Source organism: Mus caroli, unplaced genomic scaffold, assembly GCF_978045245.1.
Source record: "Mus caroli unplaced genomic scaffold, Mus_caroli_1 scaffold_18, whole genome shotgun sequence".
NCBI classification, from domain to species: domain Eukaryota; kingdom Metazoa; phylum Chordata; class Mammalia; order Rodentia; family Muridae; genus Mus; species Mus caroli.
Window position 1 is genome coordinate 5,670,178 of NW_028227273.1, and position 23,519 is coordinate 5,693,696.

General features: G+C 40.5%; 1 protein-coding gene across 5 annotated transcripts in view; it reads left to right on the forward strand.

Moving 5' to 3' along the window:
- The window catches only part of Fshr (follicle stimulating hormone receptor), a 201,506-nt gene that overhangs the window by 142,123 nt on the left and 35,864 nt on the right, over positions 1-23,519 (forward strand). For 4 of the 5 annotated variants that reach the window (XM_021186441.2, XM_085832743.1, XM_021186442.2 and 1 more), the window contains one exon: positions 7-81. In XM_021186441.2, the coding sequence (XP_021042100.2) occupies positions 7-81 (75 nt within the window). The remainder of the gene's footprint in view (positions 1-6; positions 82-23,519) is intronic. The other variant, XM_085832741.1, reaches the window with a different exon arrangement.

Consider the following 23,519-nt stretch of genomic DNA (forward strand, 5'->3'; position numbering starts at 1 on the left):
TTACAGTAGGATTGAAAAGGCTAACAATCTGCTGTACATCAACCCTGAGGCCTTCCAGAATCTTCCCAGTCTCCGATATCTGTAAGAGCTCATACATCCCCTCACTCTTCTGTTACTGAGTTGTGCATTCGTATTTTAGTAAAATCTCCAGTTGTTGCTCTGAGGAATTATTGCTTTTTCATCGAGGATGGGCAGGAGTGACCAAAGCAAAGGTGGGAAGACAGTTGGAAGTGAGTTTAGTTTTGTTTAATAAGCAAAGTCCACTAATGTAACAGCATTTTGTTTTCATTTTCAAATGAAGGATGTCTTTCACATTTACAGGATTGTCACGCAAACTGTCTACATCTCAATCATAATTTAGGGTTAATGAGATGCAATTAAACTTTCAGCCAAATTTCATCTTGTAACCTTGACTTCAAAGGTACTGTTTGTCTCACTTGTTTTGCATAGGAGTAGTTTTCTCAGATAGTTCACAGTGCTTTGTTTTGTACATTTTAGTCAATAACTGTCATGGTATTTTATCAACAGAGGGATTTCTAATGTTGAACTCCATCCCATGGCCTGTCCCCATCAGCAAAACAGTTTCCTACACTCAAATGACTTACTTTAGCTGAGCGTTTGACAGCTATTTGAATGTTATGATGAGATCTTACAAAGTAGCAGAAAGGAATCTAGACCCTGGAGTTAAACTTTCTGAGTCCATTCACTACCTTTTGTTAGAGGCAAGGACCTCATAGCTTATTTCTTTGTCAAAAGAATGGAAATAATAATGCATGTAAGTTGCTAACATAATAATGCTGCCTAGAGCCTTAAAGCAATAACCATCTATCACTTTTTACCTGTGTCAGTTGTTCAGCCAAATAGATATGTTGACCAGGACTTGGTTTGTTTGACATCAGCTAAACATACTCATGCATCTCTAGCAAGTCTGCAAGTCATCTGGGGCAGGGTATTGTCAATGGTACCAGTTGGAATGACTCAGCTCTCCTTCTAATAATGATCATCTCCACCATGCTTGGGTAGGCTTATATACACTGAGATCCCAGAGCTCCAAGAGAGACATTTGAAGTACAAGCTTTTCAGCATATACCCTGAATAGTATACCATCTCTTCTGGTGCACTTTGTTAGACACAGAAATTCACAGAACCGGTCTGAATTCAAGAGGTAGAGAAATAGGTGTCAGTTCTTGACATTAGAAGCTATAGTCATGATATAGAGCTGTAAAACAGGAAAGAAAAATGAGCCTGAGGAAGGACACCTTTACAGTCAATCCAAGTATATAAAAAGTTTTCACTGTGCCTTTTGTCATGGGGCAAGGACCCCAATGACACAATCAGAGTCTAAATCTGAGAGTCTTTATCAGGCCATCTTGTGACTGGCTGAAGAGAAACAGGTCTCAAAGAGTAGCCCTGAATGATTTCTGCTGGGAGCTTTTAAAGGCAAAAACTATATTCTTGTTGCCAGTTCCAGGGGAAAGGAAAGGAAGCAAAAAATTTAGCAGAAGCATAAACCAGCAGTTTACTGGGTCAATTTGACCTCAAGTGCCTAGGACAGAGCTGGTCGATGAGAATCCATTGAGCCTTGTATGCCTTATCCCTGACAGGAATCCCAGGAACTATGTAGAGAAAACAGAAGGTTGATTTTCTCTAAGCAATGTTATAGGTAAGCCAGCTGCATGGGCACACACTATGTGCAGTTACATAGATGTCCACTTTTGTTCTTCCTTCTATCTTCCTACCTCCTACCTTTTAGAAGATATCTGAGTAGAACATGGGGCCATAGACCCTTCTGCAGCAAAACAAAAGAATTCTGGGAGGTCAAACAGAGTTTCAGGGATAGATCCAGTGGCAAACTACTCCTAATCCACCCTCTACTGCAGAGGACAGACTCATAAGGAAAACTTTATGCACATATTTCATAGCCTGTCCAAAAACAGCACAATACAGCAGATAAATGAGGACTAAGAGGAACCATTCCAAACTCTGAAACTAAGCATCCAGAATTTCACTCTGGGGCTGGGGATATATCTCAGCTATAGAGTGCTTGCCTATCAAGTGTAAGGTCTAAGATCAAACCTAAGTACCATGAAAAATAAAACTAGAATTAAACTGGTATTGGCCCATACATTATGGCTATCACCATTCATTCTTCATTATGGGGACACTCAACAAAGGAGGAACTTGTAGGATGCAGATATGGAATTCACTGTACAAGAGAAGGGTCCAGGAGACCATCAGTAGAATAGGAAAAAACCCAAAGCTCAGCCTTTGACCTCAGAGGAGATAACACCTGTGTCAATTTTCATCAAGCCCAGTCTCTTCTTCATGACCTTTGTCACTTTGACATGATCTTTCCTCTTGAGTCTTTATCAGAAGAAGACTGACTTCATGGACACAAAACCTGGAAATTTGCTCAAATCCCTATGCTCAATTGGGTTCTATATTGATCCTACCTGTTTCCTGTTGCTGTTGACAGACAGATCATAGTAGCTAGTTCCAGCCACATTGTGTTTAAGAAGATTATTCATCATTTAAACCTGCTTTCTGAAAAACAAAATATCTAGTAAGGAATTTGGAAAGATTGCATTATTGTTAAAAGATCTGCCCTGCAAAGAAAAAATAAATAAAAAGAAAAACACACCAAAATATTATTATCTTGATCAGTTCATACTACTACAACAGAATACCATAAGCTGGATAGTTTAAATCATAAGTCAATATTTCTCAATTGTCTAGAGGTTAGAAATCTAACATCAGGTGCTCAGTGGTCTATTCTTTGAGAGGGTCCTCTTTCGTGTGTGTTCTTTCTATTGGGAGAAGAGGAAATATCCCATTTCTATACATAATTTTATAATATCACACTGTGCTGTAGGGTTTCTACATAAATTTGGGGGAAACATCCATTGCATAGTAGTGACATAATTCTATACCATATAGAATCTTCTTACATATGGAGTCCTATGGCTCTTCCCATAGGAACTTGAAATAGGAATTGTATATATTAATTAAGCCTTTCGGCTCCTAACAAAACTAAACCTTCCCCAGATATGCATACCACCTCAGCATGCAGTTCACACTTGATAGCGCCTGGAGGGTTAAACAACTCTGCCCTCCAATAGCACTTTAACCAGCAATACCATGGCTCAGACTGCTGCTCTTTTGAAATATTTTCCAGGCCACTAAGACAGATCACATAATACACAGTGGGATCTCTCATCTAGAAGGTTCTTTCAGGGAAACAATTTCTAGTTAAGCTTCTATTCTGCATTAATCCAATCTGACAACCATACTAAAATACACAAGATGGGGCCACTTAAACAAAAGTTTATTTCAATTATGGAGACTAGGAAAAAAATCAAGACAATGGAAGATTATGCCACTCTCCCAGATCTCTTCCTGGCTTGTAGATGGCCTCATCTTCACATCCTCAGATAGCAAAGAGGGTATGAATATTAAAAAAAAAAAAAAAAAAAAAAAGCAAGAATAGGTAAGAGTAAGCCTCGGATGCTGCTTCTTATAAAGACTAACTCAGTAAGGTGAGAGCCCCAGTCTTATCACTTCACCAAAGCTGAATTGTCTCCAAATAGTTTCTCTCCACATATAGTCACAAGGAGGACTAGGATTGAAGTGATGAGCAGGAAGGGACCGAGCTTAGTCCCTCATGTACTTCCTGGTGCATGCTTATTCGTGTCATAGCCACAGCAATCAATCTGCTTTGTGATCTAGCAGCTAAGTCATGAAAGAGACAATTTCAGAAATTCTTTGGGATGATAGAAACTTTCTTCAAGACAAAGGAAAAACATAGAATGGATAAGAACTCAGTAGTGATGCATAGGGTTGGGCTACTGTTTGTTTGTTCTTTATGTTGATGTCATTTTGGTTTTTGCTTTCCTAAGCCAGGATAAATATTTAGCATCAGTTCAACCAAAAGCAGGAAATTATCAAGGAGCAGGGATGAGATGCCATTTGACTTGAGCATCCTAATTGCTGCACACACACACTTAGACATGTTGTTCTGAAGTTCTCCGTACTGATTCCATTTCATGCTGTTTATTTGATAGCACAGAATTCAGGACAAATAGAAGTCAGCACTCTTCATCAGTGCCTTCACGTTTCACAGAGGAACCAGAAGTGGTTAAGAAAGAAAGCTTATAAATAAAGAAAAGCTCTTTAATCAGAAGCATATGCACCAAAGAATTCATCTGAATGGATTTTTTAAGTCAATATTTTATTTGCAGGCAGTATTTCTTTTTTTAATGATTTGCCTTCCTGGAGCTGACCTTTTACGTATGAAAGATTATCTATTGATCTGTAAATAAGGTTTCTACAATATTCTCTTCCATTTGCATCTTGTCAATGTAATTCCCAGGCACCTGGGTGGTGGTCTTTGCTACTCATTAAACTACAATTCCATTTAGTAAGCATGTCACACTGCTGTGTCCCCTGTCCCCAAGCCACCACAGACAACCATCTTCCTTTCAGATGTAAGGCCTTAAACTTCTTCTAAAGTACCTTATGGTGGCTGTCAGGCTATCTATAGCTGAGAACCCTTCAGCAGTTTTCTTACAGACAAGCCCCTCAGCAGTCGAGGCTGTTTTATCCCTTATAGGGCTTTTTCTTACCAGAATATGCATTGTTCCTATAAAATGGACCACTCTGGTCCTTTTGGTCCTCAGCCATGCAATCCTGTCTGCAGTGGCTGGTATGTATATCAAAGAGACTAATGTTGGGAGAAGGCTGACTGAGAAAGCCTAGAGTAGACAGTTCTATGTAGGATCTCTGAGATATCTATAAGTCACTCTTTCTTCAAGGAAAAAAAAACTATACTCCTGACATAACAATATCAGTAGAGCTTATCATGTATGAGAGGATTGACCCAGTGCCCTAAGCCAGAAAAGTCATGGAATAACACATTGGAGTGAGGTAATCACATAATTTAGAAAGACAGAAGAAGAAGGAGTAGGAGAAATATCCTGTGTGAAAAAAAGGAGAGAGTAAATATGTGCAATATGAAAGGCACACAAATACGGAGAAACTGAGCCCCAGGAGAAAGGAGACCACATACAGCCAAGTGGTGTCAAGTTTTGGTACATGTGGCTAAGTAAAATTGGAGACAATCCTGAGGCAGGAAAGTTTAGCCCTAATAGAGTAGGAAACAATAAGCTCTTCAAGCCTAGTGAGCAGTAGATTGGTGTGATGATGGTGATTGGATTGTAGAATACCCTATAGCAAGCTATACTCAAAGGAGACTTGCTAATGACCAGTTGCCTTAACCAGAGGTAGAGGGATGGTAACAACAGTTGAAAGACAATGAAAATCACAGGTCACATGGTCCATGCAATTGAAATTATTTTGGTCCACACCGTTACCCTGATTCATCCCCTGTGTACCTCATGCACAACCATGGTACAGAAGATATTCATCAAGGGTCTATTCATCTTACGTGGCACAGTGATTATTAAGATGAAATTATTAGCTGTCTTCTGGGATGTCAGGATTGCATTTCAGGATGTTGCCATAACTACTAAGATGCTTGGGCACAATGAAGACTACAAAATTACTTATTTTATCAGTAACCAACCTTCCAAATCTGACTTTGCTTCACATTGTCAAGTCCAAGATAACACAGCTCTTCAAGGTAAGATTTCCATCTGAGCATGATTGCTCACTCCCAAAGGCAAGAACCTCTTGTGATTGTAATTTTTGGCAATATTTTTATACTGTTAACCTTTCCTCCCCATGCAGAAAGCTTTTTTCTGCAAGAATCTAAGTCTTTTCCATCAGAGAAGAAAGTAGCTGATCTAACCATTCCTAGTAACACACTCAGGTTTTATATTCTTCTTTCCAGAGTAATTAGCATTTTTCCTGTTTGTTTCTATTTATTATATGTGTCTAGTGTATATGTGTGAGTGTAAACATATGTTTAAGTGTCTGAATGCACATGTGGAAGCTAAAGGTCAATACCTAGTTCCTTCCTTGATGTTCTCCAATTTTTTTAAAGGCAGAGTCTCTTAATCCAGAGCTCACCAGTGGCCTGTGATCTCTGAGCTTCAACTATTTGTCTACACACACACACACACACACACACACACACGCACACACAGAGAGAGAGAGAGAGAGAGACAGAGACAGAGACAGAGACAGAGACAGAGACACAGACAGACAGACAGACAGACAGACAGACAGACAGACAGACAGAGACTCCTGCAGACCTGCAGATTCTCTGTAATATAATTTGCTCAGGATAGCTCTTATAAGTGAGGTGTGTCCCACTCTCATTAATTTGGAAATAATACTGGCCTCCATTTCCTCACTAAAACTCATATATGAGAATAGTTCACAAAAGGATGCTGGGGAGTGGAGCTTAGCTCAGTTTCTTCCTCATTCTTAGTGCCATCTTCCTTCACCCCCTCCCTAGACAGTGGTGTATTAACCCTCCCACATTTCTTCATCTGAAAAACAAAATTAGCAAATGTACTTCAGAGAGATGGTCAGGGGGAAAATACCTCTAGCTCCCCTAAGATCTCTTTCAGCCATCAAGTACTTGATTGCTTACCTGTAAGTTTCACATATATGAGGTCCTCAATGTTACTCTTGTCCTGAATGCAAAAGAACAAGATCTGTCTGTGAGACAAGGACAGATCTGTCTCTAGTACATGATAGAGCCCTGCATTTCCACATACAAATATAAAGCTTGCTTTCCCTGGGCTTTAACTGCTGAAGACTTGGAGATGCACTAAGAAACTCCAGTCAGCTAAAGCTCAGCTCCTGTGCTAACGTGCAACCGTAGGATGCAGTCCTGCTATTATGGATCCCTGCAAATAAACAAAACCACCTCATCAAAACCTGAGAGGCACTGGCTATGGGAACAGGTGTACAGAGGCAGACAGCATCCAGCAGCCATTGGAGGTGGCCTGATACATCCCATCTCAGGCTCAAGTACACCAAGAAACAGCTTGGGCAGTAGAATATGGAAAGGCAGTAGCAAAGCCCACACTTGGGGACCTATACACTTTTGCTTCTCATTCCAGCTCTGGCTGTGTCCACATAGATACCTTTAGACTTGCAGTTATTTCTGGGAGAGGACACATAATAGGGCCACCATCTCCATAAGATTTGCCCAGAAGATGAATAGGCAGCAAAAGTAGACAGGACATGGAACAAAGTCACTCACACTCTTTCACTCACTCCCTCTCTCCTTGCCTGCCTGCCTTTTTCCTTTCCTTTTTAACAGGATGGGAAACAAATTTTCATTAGCATTAAATCCCCAATGCATAAGGAGAGAGATCCCCAGAACATTGCAGCACGGATGGGAAGGACAGAAGGACAGAAGGAGGAAATGGTGGAGGTCATTTCGCTCTTAGAGCTACCTAGTTGTAATATAAGCTTGCTGGCTGTGTCACTAGTTTCCCCTCTCATTTCCCACTTGTTGTGGGAAAGCTACATTTTCTCTTTACTTCTACACACTCACTCATGTCATCTATATTAACATCTATAGCATGTTAATATAGATGACATGAGTTAATATAGGTTGTAAACTCCTAGAACAGATGTATTCTAGCCAAGTTCCACAAGCCCTGACTCTGCCTGGGAAGAGTGATATCCTCTATGAGAATTTGACTGTATAAAGAAACTATCCCTGGGCTCAGCAAACAGTAGAATCACCTAACTCATGACTGAAGAGCAATGAATAGGCAGGCAATGCCTGCCTTGGGTTATACATAGACCCTAGCTAGAGCACGTGCCATGTCCCAGTCCTCTCTGAGTCTGCGAAGGGCCAAAATCAGCACACAGTAGGCCCTTAATGAGAATGTGGACCTGGCGTGGAAGCTGAGAGAAGCAGCGGCTGTTTTCAGAGTGAGAGCAGCAATGTAAGAAATGCTCTGAAGAGTAATCGTCTCCTCTTCAGCAGACACTGAGTAAATGTTCCACTGTGGTTTAATCACACGCTCACCCACGGTGATCAACCCACAGATAGTGCCTATTTCTGGAGGCAATGAACTCTTCCCTCATCTAGTTGGGGTATGGGGATGTGGGTAGAGAACAGAACGTTGGTGGGCCTGTGAGAGGAGCATCTTGGCAACCTTCTCATAAGGTTCATTCATCACTATCTCCCTGGCAAGAACCAAACCACCCAGATCCACTCACCAGATTAGGGATATGTGTTATCCCCAACAGAAGAGTCCAGGGACCAGGTTACAGCCCTGGCCTTACTTATGAGAACATTAAGCTCCCTGGATCTCATCAGGAAATGAAGAGAAGGGGTTCAGTGATTAACGTGCTTGCAACACAAACAAGAGGACTAGTAATGGGATCTCCAGAACCTACATGTGGTCATTTCATTCCTATGGCTGAGATAAAAGTACCTTATGGGAAGAGGTTTACCACAACTCACACTTCCAGTTACAGCCCATGATAGTAGAGAAGTCAAGACTGAAACTTCTGAAACAGCTTCTCACATCACATCCAGTCAAGAGAAGAAATAAAAGAATGCATGCATGCTCACTTGTTTGCTTGTATTCAGCTTGATGTATCCAGTGCTATGCAGTTCAGGACTCCAGGCCTGGGGAATGGTGCTGCCAAACACTGAGCTGAGACTTTCCACATCAATTGCCTCAATTATAGCAACCTCCGGGGACATGCTACAGAGGCAATACAGACAAGCCCTCATTAAAATTCACTTTCCAGATGATTCTAAGTGGTGTCAAATTGCCAATTAAAGCTAACTATCATACCATGTGAATAGCAGGAAGGCACAGTGACTCAGTGAGAGTTTCAGCCTTATAAAGTGGAGACAAGCCATCCCAGAGCAAGCTGGCTGACAAAACTTGCCATATCCTAAAACTGTAGGTCTGGCTAAGAGACACCCCACCTCAGTGGAATAAGGTGGGAAACAACTGAGTAAGATTCTGGGAGGCAGAGGGAGGCGAATTTCTTGAGTTCGAGGCCAGCCTGGTCTACAGAATAAGTTCCAGGACAGCCAGGGCCACACAGAGAAACCCTGTCTCGGGAAAAAAAAAAAAAGGAAAAAAAAAAAGATTCCCCACATCAACTCCAGGATTCTGCACACCCAAGTGTTCATGAGCACATATGTGTGCTCATCTGCCTGAATTCACAAACACATAAGCAGATACACTGAACACACATGCACATAAAAAGAAGATAGAAAACTAAAAAGCACTATCACTGTGCCACCTCCAGTCACTGTCACGAAGGGAAGGTGGTGCATGAAGGGCAGTGCTGTGAGGTTAAAGGGCAACGGTCACCAGTGTGGGTTACAGAAATCAATACTTCACAAAGCCCTTTCACCTTGCACTCATTTGCTTACAAAAGCGCTGTATGATATTTCTTGACAGATCTGTCTCACAGATTAAAGCAGGAGGTTCTGAGACAGTGATTAAACTGAACAAAGCAAAACTACTTGGGGCAGGATGCCCAGGGAAATTCATATTAAACATGTATCACGTGGCAGATTCTGAAATGGGTATTTTTTTTTTGACACAGTTTGTCTTGCTCTTGGTTCTCAAAAAGCAGTAAGAAGTCTTTTGAAACTCAAGAGACTATATGAGGGATAGAATGAAGAACAAAAGCCACCAATGTGTGGCTCTCACCCAGTCCATTCTCCAATCAGAGATGTGTACTGTTGAAAGAGAGAGCCTATGTAAACCTCTCCAGTGTTCAGAGCACAATGACACCTCAATTATGTGTTTATCATTTGAAATTTGTGAACTTCCACCTAAGCAAAGTTGAATTGTACCTAAGAAATAGCTTTCTAAATAATTCATCTCAGAAATGAGTTGTGGGAAAGGGTTGCAAACTGTTTAAAATATTAACATTGTTGTAGCTCCCAAATGTGATATAAAAGTAACTGCTTGCCTCAAATTGGTAGTTTGATTGAAGTTACTCTTATGTCAGCATTGAAGAAAGTCTCCAAAGGTGGATGCTTGGCAACAGCATTGGCTGTGAATCTAATCAGGATGGTCTTTAGGTTTTGAGAGTCCCTATGTAGACAAGAAAGTATGCTGAGAAGAATATAATTAAGAGGGTACGAGCTGAAAGCCTGGCTTTAGATATCATGTCTTCCACTTTCTAGCAGACAAAGCACCATGAAGCCCCTAAGCTGTTTTCTTATCTGCAAAATGTGGCTGATAATAGAAACTTCTTCACTGAATGAGGTAACCCAATCATAAAAGAACATACATGGTATGCACTCACTGATAAATGGTCATTAGCCCAGAAGTTTGGAATACCCAAGATGCAATTCACAGACCACATGAAGCTCAAGAAGAAGGAAGACCACAGTGTGGATACTTCTGTCCTTCTTAGAAGGGAGATCAAAATACCCATAGGAGGAGATACAGAGACAAAGTGTGGAGCAGAAACTGAAGGAAAGGCCATCTAGTGACTGTTTCACCTGGGTATCCATCCCTAATAGAGTTATCAAACCCAGACACTATTGTGTATGACAACAAGAGCTTGCTGAGAGGAGCCTGATATAGCTGTCTCCTGAGAGACTCTGCCAGTGCCTGACAAATACAGAAGTGGATGCTCAAGCCATCCATTGGACTGAGCACAGAGTCTCCAAGGGAGGAGCTAGATAAGGACTCAAGGAGTTGATGGGGTTTGCAGCCCCATAGGAGGAACAACAATATGAGCCAACCAGTACCCCCAGAGCTCCCAGAGACTAAACCACCAACCAAAGAGTACACATGGAGGGACTCAAGCCTCCAGCCACATATGTAACAGAGGATTGCCTTGTGGGACATCAATGAGAGGAGTGGCCCTTGGTCCCGTGAAGACTCGATGTCCCAGTGTAGGGGAATTCCAAGACACGGAAGCAGGAGTGGGTGGGTTAGTGAGCAGGGAGGTGGGGTGGGTATGGAATAGGGGAGTTTTCAGAGGGGAAGTGAGGAAAGAGGATAAAAATTTGAAAAGTAAATGAAGAAAATATCTAATAATAATAAAAAAATAGTACGTTCTTCACAGGCCTGTGTTTCTGCGTCAATGACTTTAAGGAAAGTGAGACATTTGCCGTTGGGCATGGCACAGGCTAAGATAAAAGTCATGTTCTAACAATTATTCCTGGTTCAAATTTAGAACTTAACCTGTGCATTGCTAAGTCTTGACGCTCTTAACTATAAAAATAGGAATTCTAAAGTAGTTATGTTACAGGTGCTACAAAAATAACAAGATACTAGGAAGCAGGAGTGGGTGGGTTGGGGAGCAGGGCAGGGGGAGGGTATAGGGGTCTTTCGGGATAGCATTTGAAATGTAGCACCAGCACCTGGTCACCTTGGGCACGGAGTTGGCAGACACCACCCCAAGGCCCCTAGAAGACTCTCCAAGTGATCTTAAGACCACCAGTGAGTGGAACAAAAGTTCTGTTCCATTCCCATCATGTGGGACCTGAGACAGCATTAGGGAAGCAGAAAACCCAGCTGGACCAGAATCACAAGTCCCTTCCAGTCGGTGCCAGCACCAGGTCACCTGGGCGAGGAGTTGGAGGACACCCCCCAGGTCCCTAGAGGACAGCTTCTGAGGCAGACCCCATTTTGGGCTACAGGCATCCGGGCACCTTCCCTAAAATAGGACAGGTGTCCTTCCCACCTAGGAGGGCTTTGCCGGAGCACCTGGGGAAGCCATCTTGGTTCCTGGAGCTCTCCATGACTAGTCTGCCTGCACAGATGAGAGTGTGGACTACAGAAGCTAACAGCTTCTGGGACAGGCCCTGTTTCAGGCGTTCATCTTCTGCCAGGAGGCAGGTCCAAACAACAGATATCTGTGCACCTTCCCTGAAAGAGGAGAGCTTGCCTTCAGAGAGTGCTCAGACCACTGAAACTCATGAGAGAGCTAGTCTCCCAGGTCTGCTGATAGAGGCTAACAGAATCACGGGAGGAACAAGATCTAACCAGAGACAACTATAACAACTAACTCCAGAGAATACCAGATGGTGAAAGGCAAACGTAAGAATCTTACTACCAGAAACCAAGACCACTCACCATCATCAGAACACAGCTCTCCCACATCACCCAGTCCTGGGAACCCTAATACACTTGAAAACCTAGACCCGGATTTAAAAGCATATCTCATGATGATAGTAGAGGACATCAAAAAGAACATTAATAACTCATTTAAAGAAATACAGGAGAACACTGCTAAAGACTTACAAGTCCTTAAAGAAAAACAGGAAAACACAACCAAACAGTTAGAAGTCCTTAAAGAAAAACAGGAAAACACATCCAAACAGGTGATAGAAATAAACAAAACCATATTAGACCTAAAAAGGGAAGTAGGCACAATAAAGAAAACCCAATGTGAGGCAACACTGGAGATAGAAACCCTAGGAAAGAAATCTGGAAACATAGATGTCAGCATCAGCAACAGAATACAAGAGATGGAAGAGAGAATCTCAGGTGCAGAAGATTCCATAGAGAAGATCAGCACAACAATCAAAGAAAATGCAAAAGGCAAAAAGATCCTAACTCAAAACATCCAGGAAATCCAGGACACAATGAGAAGACCAAACCTACGGATAATAGGAGTAGATGAGAATGATGATTTTTCAACTTAAAGGGCAAACAGATATCTTCAACAAAATTATAAAAGAAAACTTCCCAAACCTAAAAAAGAGATGCCCATGAACATACAAGAAGCCTACAGAACTCCAAATAGACTGGACCAGAAAAGAAATACCTCCCGACACATAATAATCAGAACAAAAAATGCACTAAATAAAGATAGAATATTAAAAGCAGTAAGGGAAAAATGTCAAGTAACTTATAAAGGCAGGCCTATCAGAATTACACCAGAATTTTCACCAGAGACTATGAAACACAGAAGATCCTGGACAGATATTATACAGGCACTTAGAGAACATAAATGCCACACCAGGCTATTATACCCAGCCAAACTTTCAATTACCATAGATGGAGAAACCAAAGTATTCCATGACAAAACCAAATTCACACATTATCTTTCCACAAATCCAGCCCTTCAGAGGATAATAAGAGGAAAAAACAATACAAGAACGGAAACCAAGCCCTAGAAAAAAGCAAGAAAGTAATCCTACAACAAACCTAAAAGAAGACGATATCAGAATGCCAACTCTAACAACAAAAATAATAGGAAGCAACAATAACTTTTCATTAATATCTCTTAATATCGATAGACTCAATTCCCAAATAAAAAGACATAGACTAACAGACTGTCTACACAAACAGGACCCAACGTTTTGCTGCTTACAGAAAACCCATCTCAGGGAAAAAGACAGACACTACCTCAGAGTGAAAGGCTGGAAAACAATTTTCCAAGCAAATGGTCTGAAGAAAGCTGGAGTAGCCATATCGAATAAAATTGACTTCCAACCCAAAGCCATCAAAAAAGACAGGGAGGGGCACTTCATACTCATCAAAGGTAAAATCCTCCAAGAGGAACTCTCAATTCTGAATATCTATGCTCCAAATGCAAGGGCACCCACATTCATTAAAGAAACTTTAGTAAAGCTCAAAGCACATATTGCACCTCACACAATAATAGTGGGAGACTTCAAAACACCACTTTCGTCAATGGACAGATCTTGGAAACAGAAACTAAACAGGGACACAGTGAAACTAACAGAAGCTATGAAACAAATGGATTTAACAGATATCTACAAAACATTTTATCCTAAAACAAAAGGATATACCTTCTTCTCAGCACCTCATTGTACCTTCTCCAAAATTGACCATATAATTGGTCACAAAACAGGCCTCAACAGATACAAAAATATTGAAATTGTCCCATGTATCCTATCAGATCACCATGGACTAAGGCTGTTCTTCAATAACAGCATAAATGATAGAAAGCCAACATTCATGTGGAAACTGAACAACACTCTTCTCAATGATACCTTGGTCAAGGAAGGAATAAAGAAAGAAATTAAAGACTTTATAGAGTTTAATGAAAATTAAGCGACAACATACCCAAACTTATGGGACACAATGAAATCATTTCTAAGAGGAAAATTCATAGCTCTGAGTGCCTCCAAAAAAGAAACTAGAGAGAGCACACACTAGCAGCTTGACAACACACCTAAAAACTCTAGAACAAAAGGAAGGAAATTCACCCAAGAGGAGTAGATGGCAGGAAATAATCAAACTCAGGGGTAAAATCAACCAAGTGGAAACAAGATCTATTTAAAGAATCAACCAAATGAGGAGCTATTTCTTTGAGAAAATCAACAAGATATAAAAACCCTTAGCCAGACTCATTAGAGGGCACACGGACAGCATCCTAATTAACAAAATAGGAAATGAAAAGGGAGACATAACAACAGATCATGAAGAAATCCAAAACAACATCAGATCCTTCTACAAAAGGCTATACTCAACAAAACTGGAAACCCTGGATGAAATGGAAAAATTTCTAGACAGATACCAGGTACCAAAGTTAAATCAGGATCAGGTTAATGATTTAAACAATCCTATATCCCCTAAATAATTAGAAGCAGTCATTAATAGTCTCTCAAACAAAAAAAGCCCAGGTCCAGGAGGGTTTTTGTAGACTATCAGACTTTCAGAGAAGATATAATTCCAGTTTTTCACAAACTATTCCACAAAATAGAAGAAGAAGGTACTCTACCCAATTCATTATATGAAGCCACAATTACTCTGATACCTAAACCACAAAAAGATCCAACAAAGATAGAGAACTTCAGACAAGTTTCCCTTATGAATATCAATGCAAAAATCCTCAATAAAATTCTCGCTGACAGAATCCAATAAACCATCAAAACAATCATCCATCCTGACCAAGTAGGTTTCATTCCAGGGATGCAGGGATGGTTTAATATATGGAAATCCATCAACATAATCCACTATATAAACAAACACAAAGACAAAAACCACATGATCATCTCGTTAGATGGGGATTAAGCATTTTACAAAATCCAACACCCATTCATGATAAAAGTCTTGGAAAGATCAGGAATTCAAGGCCCATACCTAAACATGATAAAAGCAATCTACAGCAAACAAGTAGCCAACATCAAAGTAAATGGTGAGAAGCTGGAAGCAATCCCACTAAAATCAGGGAGTAGACAAGGCTGCCCACTTTCTCCCTACCTATTCAACATAGTACTTAAAGTCCTAGCCAGAGCCATTCGACAACAAAAGGAGATCAATGGGATACAAATTGGAAAAGAAGAAGTCAAAATATCACTTTTTGCAGATGAAATGATAGTATATATAAGTGACCCTAAAAATTGCACCAGAGAACTCCTAAACCTGATAAACAGCTTCAATGAAGTACCTGGATATAAAATTAACTCAAACAAGTCAATGGCCTTTTTCTACACAAAGGATAAACAGGCTAAGAAAGAAATTAGGGAAACAACACCCTTCTCAATAGTCACAAATAATATAAAATACCTTGGCGTGACTCTACCTAAGGAAGTGAAAGATCTGTATGATAAGAACTACAAGTCTCTGAAAAAAGAAATTAAAGATCTCAGAAGATGGAAAGATCTCCCATGCTCATGGAATGTCAGGATCAATGTAGTAAAAATGGCTATCTTGCCAAAAGCAATCTATAGATTCAATGCAATCCCCATCAAAATTCCAACTCAATTCTTCAATGAATTAGAAAGTGCAATCTGCAAATTCATCTGGAATAACAAAAAACATAGGATAGCAAAAACTCTTCTCAAGGATAAAAGAACCTCTGGTGGAATCACCATGCCTGACCTAAAGCTGTACTACAGAGCAATTGTGATTAAAACTGCATGGTACTGGTATAGTGACAGACAAATAGACCAATGGAATAGAATTGAAGACCCAGAAATGAACCCACACACTTATGGTCACTTGATCTTCACCAAGGGAGCTAAAACCATTCAGTGGAAAAAAGACAGCATTTTCAACAAATGGTGCTGGCACAACTGGAGGTTAACATGTAGAAGAATGCGAATTGATCCATTCCTATCTCCTTGTACTAAGGTCAAATCTAAGTGGATTAAGGAACTCCACATAAAACCAGAGACACTGAAACTTATAGAGGAGAAAGTGTGCAAAAGCCTCGAAGATATGGGCACAAATTCCTGAATAGAACAGCAATAGCTTGTGCTGTAAGATGGAAAATTGACAAATGGGACCTCCTAAAATTGCAAAGCTTCTATAAGGCAAAAGACACTGTCAATAAGACAAAAAGGCCACCAACAGATTGGGAAAGGATCTTTACTTATCCTAAATCAGATAGGGGACTAATATCCAATATATATAAAGAACTCAAGAAGGTGGACTCCAGAAAATCAAATAACCCCATTAAAAAATGGGGCTCAGAGCTAAACAAAGAATTCTCACCTGAAGAATACCGAATGGCTGAGAAGCACCTGAAAAAAATATTCAGCATCCTTAATCACCAGGGAAATGCAAATCAAAACAACCCTGAGATTCCACCTCACACCAGTCAGAATGGCTAAGATCAAAAATTTAGGTGACAGCAGATGCTGGGATGTGGAGGAAGAGGAACACTCCTCCATTGTTGGTGGGATTGCAAGCTTGTACAACCATTCTGGAAATAAGTCTGGTGGTTCCTCAGAAAAATGGACGTAGTACTACCGGAGGATCCCGCAATACTTCTCCTGGGCATATATCCAGAAGATGTTCCAACCGGTTCATATGTTCCACCATGTTCATAGCAGCCTTATTTATAATAGCCAGAAGCTTGGAAAAACCCAGATGCCCCTCAGCAGAGGAATGGATACAGAAAATGTGGTACATTTACACAATGGAGTACTACTCAGCTATTAAAAAAAATGAATTTATGAAATCCTAGGCAAATGGATGGACCTGGAGGGCATTATCCTGAGTGAGGTAACACAATCACAAAAACACTCACATGATATGCACTCACTGATAAGTTGATATTAGCCCAGAAACTTAGAATACCCAAGATATAAGATACAATTTGCAAAACACAGGAAACTCAAGAAGAACAAAGACCAAAGTGTGGACACTTTGCCCCTTCTTAGAATTGGGAACAAAACACCCATGGAAGGAGGTACAGAAACAAAGTTTGGAGCTGAGATGAAAGGATGGACCATCTAGAGACTGCCATATCCTGGGATCCATCCCATAACCAGCCTCCAACGCTGACACTATTGTATACACGAGCAATATTTTGCTGAAAGGACCCTGATATAGCTGTCTCTTTTGAGACTATGCCGGCGCCTAGCAAACACAGAAGTGGATGCTACAGTCAGCTATTGGATGGATCACAGTGCTCCCCAATGGAGGAGCTAGAGAAATTACCCAAGGAGCTGAAGGGGTCTGCAACCCTATAGGTGGAACAACAATATGAACTACCCAGTACTCTCCAGAGCTCGTGTCTCTAGCTGCATATGTATCAGAAGATGGCCTAGTAGGCCATCAGTTGAAAGAAAGGCCCATTGGTCATGCAAACTTTATCTGCCTCAGTAAAGGGAAATGCCAGGGCCAAGAAGTGGGAGTGGGGTGGGGAGGAGAGTGAGGGGGGACGGTATGTGGGGGACTTTTGGGATAGCACTGGAAATGTAAATGATGAAAATACCTAATAAAAAAGTAAATGAAGAAAATATCTAATAATAAAAAATATCAAGATTCATAACTTCTAGGTGTTCTTCTTCAAGGGCCTGCTCAGGATGGTGACTTGTATAACCAGATTCTAGGATTTTATTCCCCCACCCCCAGTAGTACCATCTTGACCAATACCACTACATACATCTTCTTACATAACCCCAAGTCTCTGTAGTGTGTACAATTTGCCACGTGGTCTTGAATTCTCCTTTTCAGCCTAAATAGAACCACCAGCCATGATAACTGTCAAGAAGGAGAAATTCAAAACAACTGCTTTCAGGAGCACTTCTGAGAAGAATTACCACAGATTCCATTCTTCTCTCAATTCTCATTGCCAGTGTATATGAGAGATGCTTCCAGAAACCAAGAATATAGCATCCCTTGTGTTAGAGAAGATCTGACTCTCATCTCTGATTGCTCCAAGATCTGTCCTATCCATGATGATACCATGCAGCATGTTCTACATAGTGAGCATGTGACATCAACAGCAAGAGCTGCAGGGAGACCATCACCAGCTTCATTTTATTATTATTATTATTATTATTATTATTATTATTATTATTATTATCATTATTGCATGGTAACTAGGCCCATTTGTCAGGGATTTCTTCTCAGGAGAACTAGCTCGGTTCTCCGTAATTTATTTTATTTTTTACCTAGATCAAAACTGTCGCAGATAGGTTGTTGAGGTAGGAGTAGGACTCCTTACCCCTGACTCTGATAGTCTACATAGCTGCAGATGAGTTTGCAGAGGTTACTGTATTATGTGTCCTTGTCACAGTCTAGAGGAGCCACCATGCATACACTGTCTGCAAATGCTGGTTTCCACCCGAACCTGAGAGTCTGCCCTCTCACAAATGCAATTCTACTTTTCTGTACTATCAAGTTCTAATTCACATCACAGTCAAGGAAGGAACAAATTAACTGTTGCATTCTTTGCACTAAGAGAGATTTATCAGCTGTGCCCTCATATGGTATATTTAGCAACTGATCTGTTCTTAAAGAAATTAGTATAGATATATGCCTTACTTTCTGCTATGGCCTCCAGGGTTGAGCAAGGCACACACAGCTCAAGAAAAGGAAGGGGATCTAAGGTTTAAAGAAAGAGTGATAGCACATGTTTTTCTTGTCATAGACACTTCTAGTGAAGAATAAGGGCTCTAAGATCCCTGCAGGAAGAATAGATAGGTCCTGTTAACACAGAAACTCCTGGTTTTATCACCACTTTCATTTTTTAAACAAAACAGTTTTGTCTTCCAATGTTTCTAAAATGGAAGCCATCTTAGAGACCATATTTCCTGCCCTTGCACCAGGATAGCCTCCCATGTGTGAGTGCTTTGCCAGGGCTAGGAAACCCAGACCTGAACAACACAATCTTTTCTTCAATCAGCTCTCATAATAAGACTCAGTCACTCGGGCAATTATAGATGTACAGGATTAGTTTGGATTCAGAAAGACCCCATCCAACCTCCAGTTCAGCTTCTCCTTTGAGAAAGTTCCTGGACCTTTCTCAGTCTGTCTTCTAAGGTAGTAGGAAGGAATAAATAAAATAATCAATGGTAAGTGCTTGGTGTGGTACCTGACTTCTAGGAAGTGTTCAATAAATGTTGACCATTATTATTATGATCTATACCTCCTTTCCAGAACACCACAGCACAAATCTATCGCCATTTCCACTTGGCTACTTTTCAGAATCACAGGTTGCTCTTTCCAAACTAATGCCCTACATCTAACCCCCATTATAAAATATGTCCCAAAATAGACTGATTTTTTTATATAGTAGATTTCCATGAAATTACAGTATCGTGTGCTTTAGAAATATATACAAATCTAGTGAGGGTTGAAATAACGACAAATAATTAATCAATTTCTACACACTTTTATCTTCCCTAATATAGTGCTCTACATGGAAGAAAGGTGTTTGGTTTGGTTGGTTTTGACTCACTGCCTATAATCCTGCTGAGAAAGCAGTATCATGGAATACGTACGATTTGTCACTTTTCTGATATTTACTTTAACAGTAAGGGTGATCATAGGATACTGGATTTAAATGGCTGTCATAAACAAAAATAAATTATTAAAAGTAGATTCAATAGAAGAACTCTGGAATTACAGCTCTTGAGTTATCATACTCAGTATTCTATCTTATACCTCTTTTATACAATTTTTTTTTTCAAAAATCCGCCAGTAAATTTTCTTCCCTAAGGTCAATCAAGTATTCTGTTAAACTACCTGGGAGATGTTTCATTTTTAATTTTATAATGAAAGCATTCAAAATTCCATGAAAAAAAACTTAAGTTGCCTAGAAAAGGTACATTTTCTTATTTTTAAAATATGTACTATGAGACATTTCACTTATAGTGGCATATCTCTTTTTCAGTGGTAAAATAGACATTTACATATATACATACATGGTTTTTTTTCCCCATGTATCATAGACTTTTTTCTTTTTTTTATTTATTTCTTCTTTTTTTATATAATTAGACTTTTTTTCAAATGTTGTTGCATTCATCATTAGTAAAATATCTTTTGCCCTGGAAAGAATAAATGAAAAATGTATCTAATTTGAAAGTATCTGCTTTATAATTTTGTTTCCAGTGGCCACTTGTCACTAGAGAAAACGTCATACTTGAGTCATTTGGCTCTTAAAATGAGTTAAGTCACATAACTCATTTCTAATTTTGTCAATTCTATAGTATTGTTTGATATGTTTTTAGTTACTTTCTATGGGAATGACAAAACACCGACCAAAATAACCTCGGGCCAAATAGGCTTGTTTGATTTACACTCTCACATCACACTCCATTCTTGAGGGAATTCAGGGCAGAAACTGACTGGGAACATAGAAGGAGGCACTGAAGCAGAGATTGTGGAGAAAGATGACTTACTGGCTTGCTTTCTGGGCTCCTGCTCAGCCTGCTTGCTTTTATATCCCAGAACCACTGACCCAGGAGTGGCACTAGCCATGGTGGCCTGGGCCTACCCACATCAGTCATTACTCAAGAAAAATCCCTACAGACATACCCACAGGTCAATCTGATGGAGACAATTTCTCAGTTGAGAGTCAGTCTTCTCTGGTAATTATAGTTTATGTCAAGTTGACAAAAAATAACTAGCACACATGTCAAAAATCTAAGGTGATAATATGATACTGATTTTTTCAATTTTTATTAGATATTTTCTTCATTTACATTTCAAGTGCTATCCCAAAAGTCCACTATACCCTCCCCCCACCCTGCTCCCCTACCCACCCACTCCAACTTCTTGGCCCTGGTGTTGCCCTGTACTGGTGCATATAAAGTTTGCAAGACCAAGGGGCCTCTCTTCCTAATGATGGCCAACTAGGCCATCTTTTGCTACATATGCAGCTAGAGACACGAGGTCTGGGGGTACTGGATAGTTCATATTGTTGTTCCACCTATAGGGTTGGAGACCCCTTCAGCTCCTTGGGTACTTTCTCTAGCTCCTCCATTGGGGGCCCTGTGATCCATCCAATAGCTGACTGTGAGCATTCACTTATGTATTTGCCAGGCACTGGCACAGCCTCACACGAGACAGCTATATCAGGTTCCTTTCAGCAAAATCTTGCTGGCATGTGCAATAGTGTCGGTATTTGTTGGCTGATTATGGGATGAATCCCCAGGTGGGGTAGTCTCTGGATGGTCCATCCTTTCGTCTTAGCTCCAAACTTGTCTCTGTTAACTCCTTCCATGGGTATTTTGCTCCCTATTCTAAGGAGGAATGAAGTATCCACACATTGGTCTTGCTTCTTCTTGATTTTCTTGTGTTTTGCAAATTGTATCTTGCAAACCTTCTGCAAGGCAAAAGACACTGTCGATAAGACAAAAAGGCCACCAATGGATTGGGAAAGGATTTTTACCTATCCTAAATCTCATAGGGGACTAATATCCAACATATATGAAGAGCTCAAGAAGCTGGACCCGAGAAATTCAAATAACCCCATTAAAAATGGGATACAAAGCTAAACTAAGAATTCTCAACTGAGGAATACCAAAGGGCTTAGAAGCACTTGAAAAAATGTTCAACATCCTTAATCATCAGGGAAATGCAAATCAAAACAATCCTGAGATTCTACCTCACATCAGTAAGAAAGGCTAAGATCAAAAATTCAGGTGACAACAGATGGCAGATGCTGGTGAGGATGTGGAGAAAGAGGAACACTCCTCCAGTGCTGATGGTATTGTAAGCTGGTACAACAACTCTGGAAATCAGTCTGGCGGTTCCTCAGAAAATTGGACATAGTACTACTGGAAGATCCAGCAATACCTCTCCTGGGCATATACCCAGACGATGTTCCAACTGGTAATAAGGACACATGCTCCACTATGTTCATAGCAGCCTTATTTATTTTTTTTAATTTTTAATATTTTTATTACATATTTTCCTCAGTTACATTTCCAATGCTATCCCAAAAGTCCCCCATAGCGCCCCCCACTTCCCTACCCACCCATTCCCATTCTTTTGGCCCTGGCATTCCCCTATATTGGGGCATATAAAGTTTGCAAGTCCAATGGGCCTCTCTTTCCATTGATGGCCGACTAGGCCATCTTTCGATACATATGCAGCTAGAGACAAGAGCTCCGGGGTTCTGGTTAGTACATCATGTTGTTCCGACAATAGGGTTGCAGATCCCTTTAGCTCCTTGGGTACTTTCTCTAGCTTCTCCATTGGGAGCCCTGTGATACATCCAATAGCTGACTGTGAACATCCACTCCTGTGTTTGCTAGGCCCCGGCATCGTCTCACAAGAGACAGCTATATTTGCAGCAAAATCTTGCTAGTGTATGCAATGGTGTCAGCATTTAGAAGCTGCTTATGGGATGGATCCCTGGATACGGCAGTCTCTAAATGGTTCATCCTTTCATCACAGCTACGAACTTTGTCTCTGTAACTCCTTCCATGGGTGTTTTGTTCCCAATTCTAAGAAGGGGCACAGTGTCCACACTTTGGTCTTCATTCTTCTTGAGTTTCATGCGTTTAGTAAATTGTATCTTATATCTTGGGTATCCTAAGTTTTGGGCTAATATCCACTTATCAGTGAATACATATTGTGTGAGTTCTTTTGTGATTGTGTTACTTCACTCAAGATGATGCCCTCCAGGTCCATCCATTTGGCTAGGAATTTCATAAATTCATTCTTTTTAATAGCTGAGTAGTACTCCATTGTGTAAATGTACCATAATTTCTGTATCCATTCCTCTGTTGAGGGACATCTGGGTTCTTTCCAGCTTCTGGCTATTATAAATAGGGCTGCTATGAACATAGTGGAGCATGTGTCCTTTTTACCGGTTGGGACATCTTCTGGATATATGCCCAGGAGAGGTATTGCTGGATCCTCCGGTAGTACTATGTCCAATTTTCTGAGGAAGCAGCCTTATTTATAATAGCCAGAAGCTGGAAAGAACCCAAATGTCCCTCAACCGAGGAATGGATACAGAAAATGTGGTACATTTACACAATGGAGTTCTACTCAGCCATTAAAAACAATGAATTTATGAAATTCTTGGGCAAATGGATGTATCTGGAGGATATCATCCTGAGTGAGGTAATCCAATCATAAAATAACTCACATGATATGCACTCACTGATGAGTGGATATTAGCCCAGAAACTTAGAATACCCAAGATACTGATTTTTCAAAAGCCAAGATTCAGAGTCTATAGAGAATCAGGGAGGTAGGAGGACAAATTGAGGGAGGTAAATCAGGAGGAAGCAGAAGATAGTAGAAAGAGAGGAAAGGAGGAATTTGGGAAACTTTGGAGTGGCCAGCTACTTAGATGGCACAGAGGTCAGAGACAAAGCATGTTATCACCACCTGAGAGAGTTAGAAAAGTGCAAGACAGGAATGAGAGAAATGAGAGTCTTAGTGTGACAACTGGAATGAAAGGTGAGCACCTCACCACAGGAA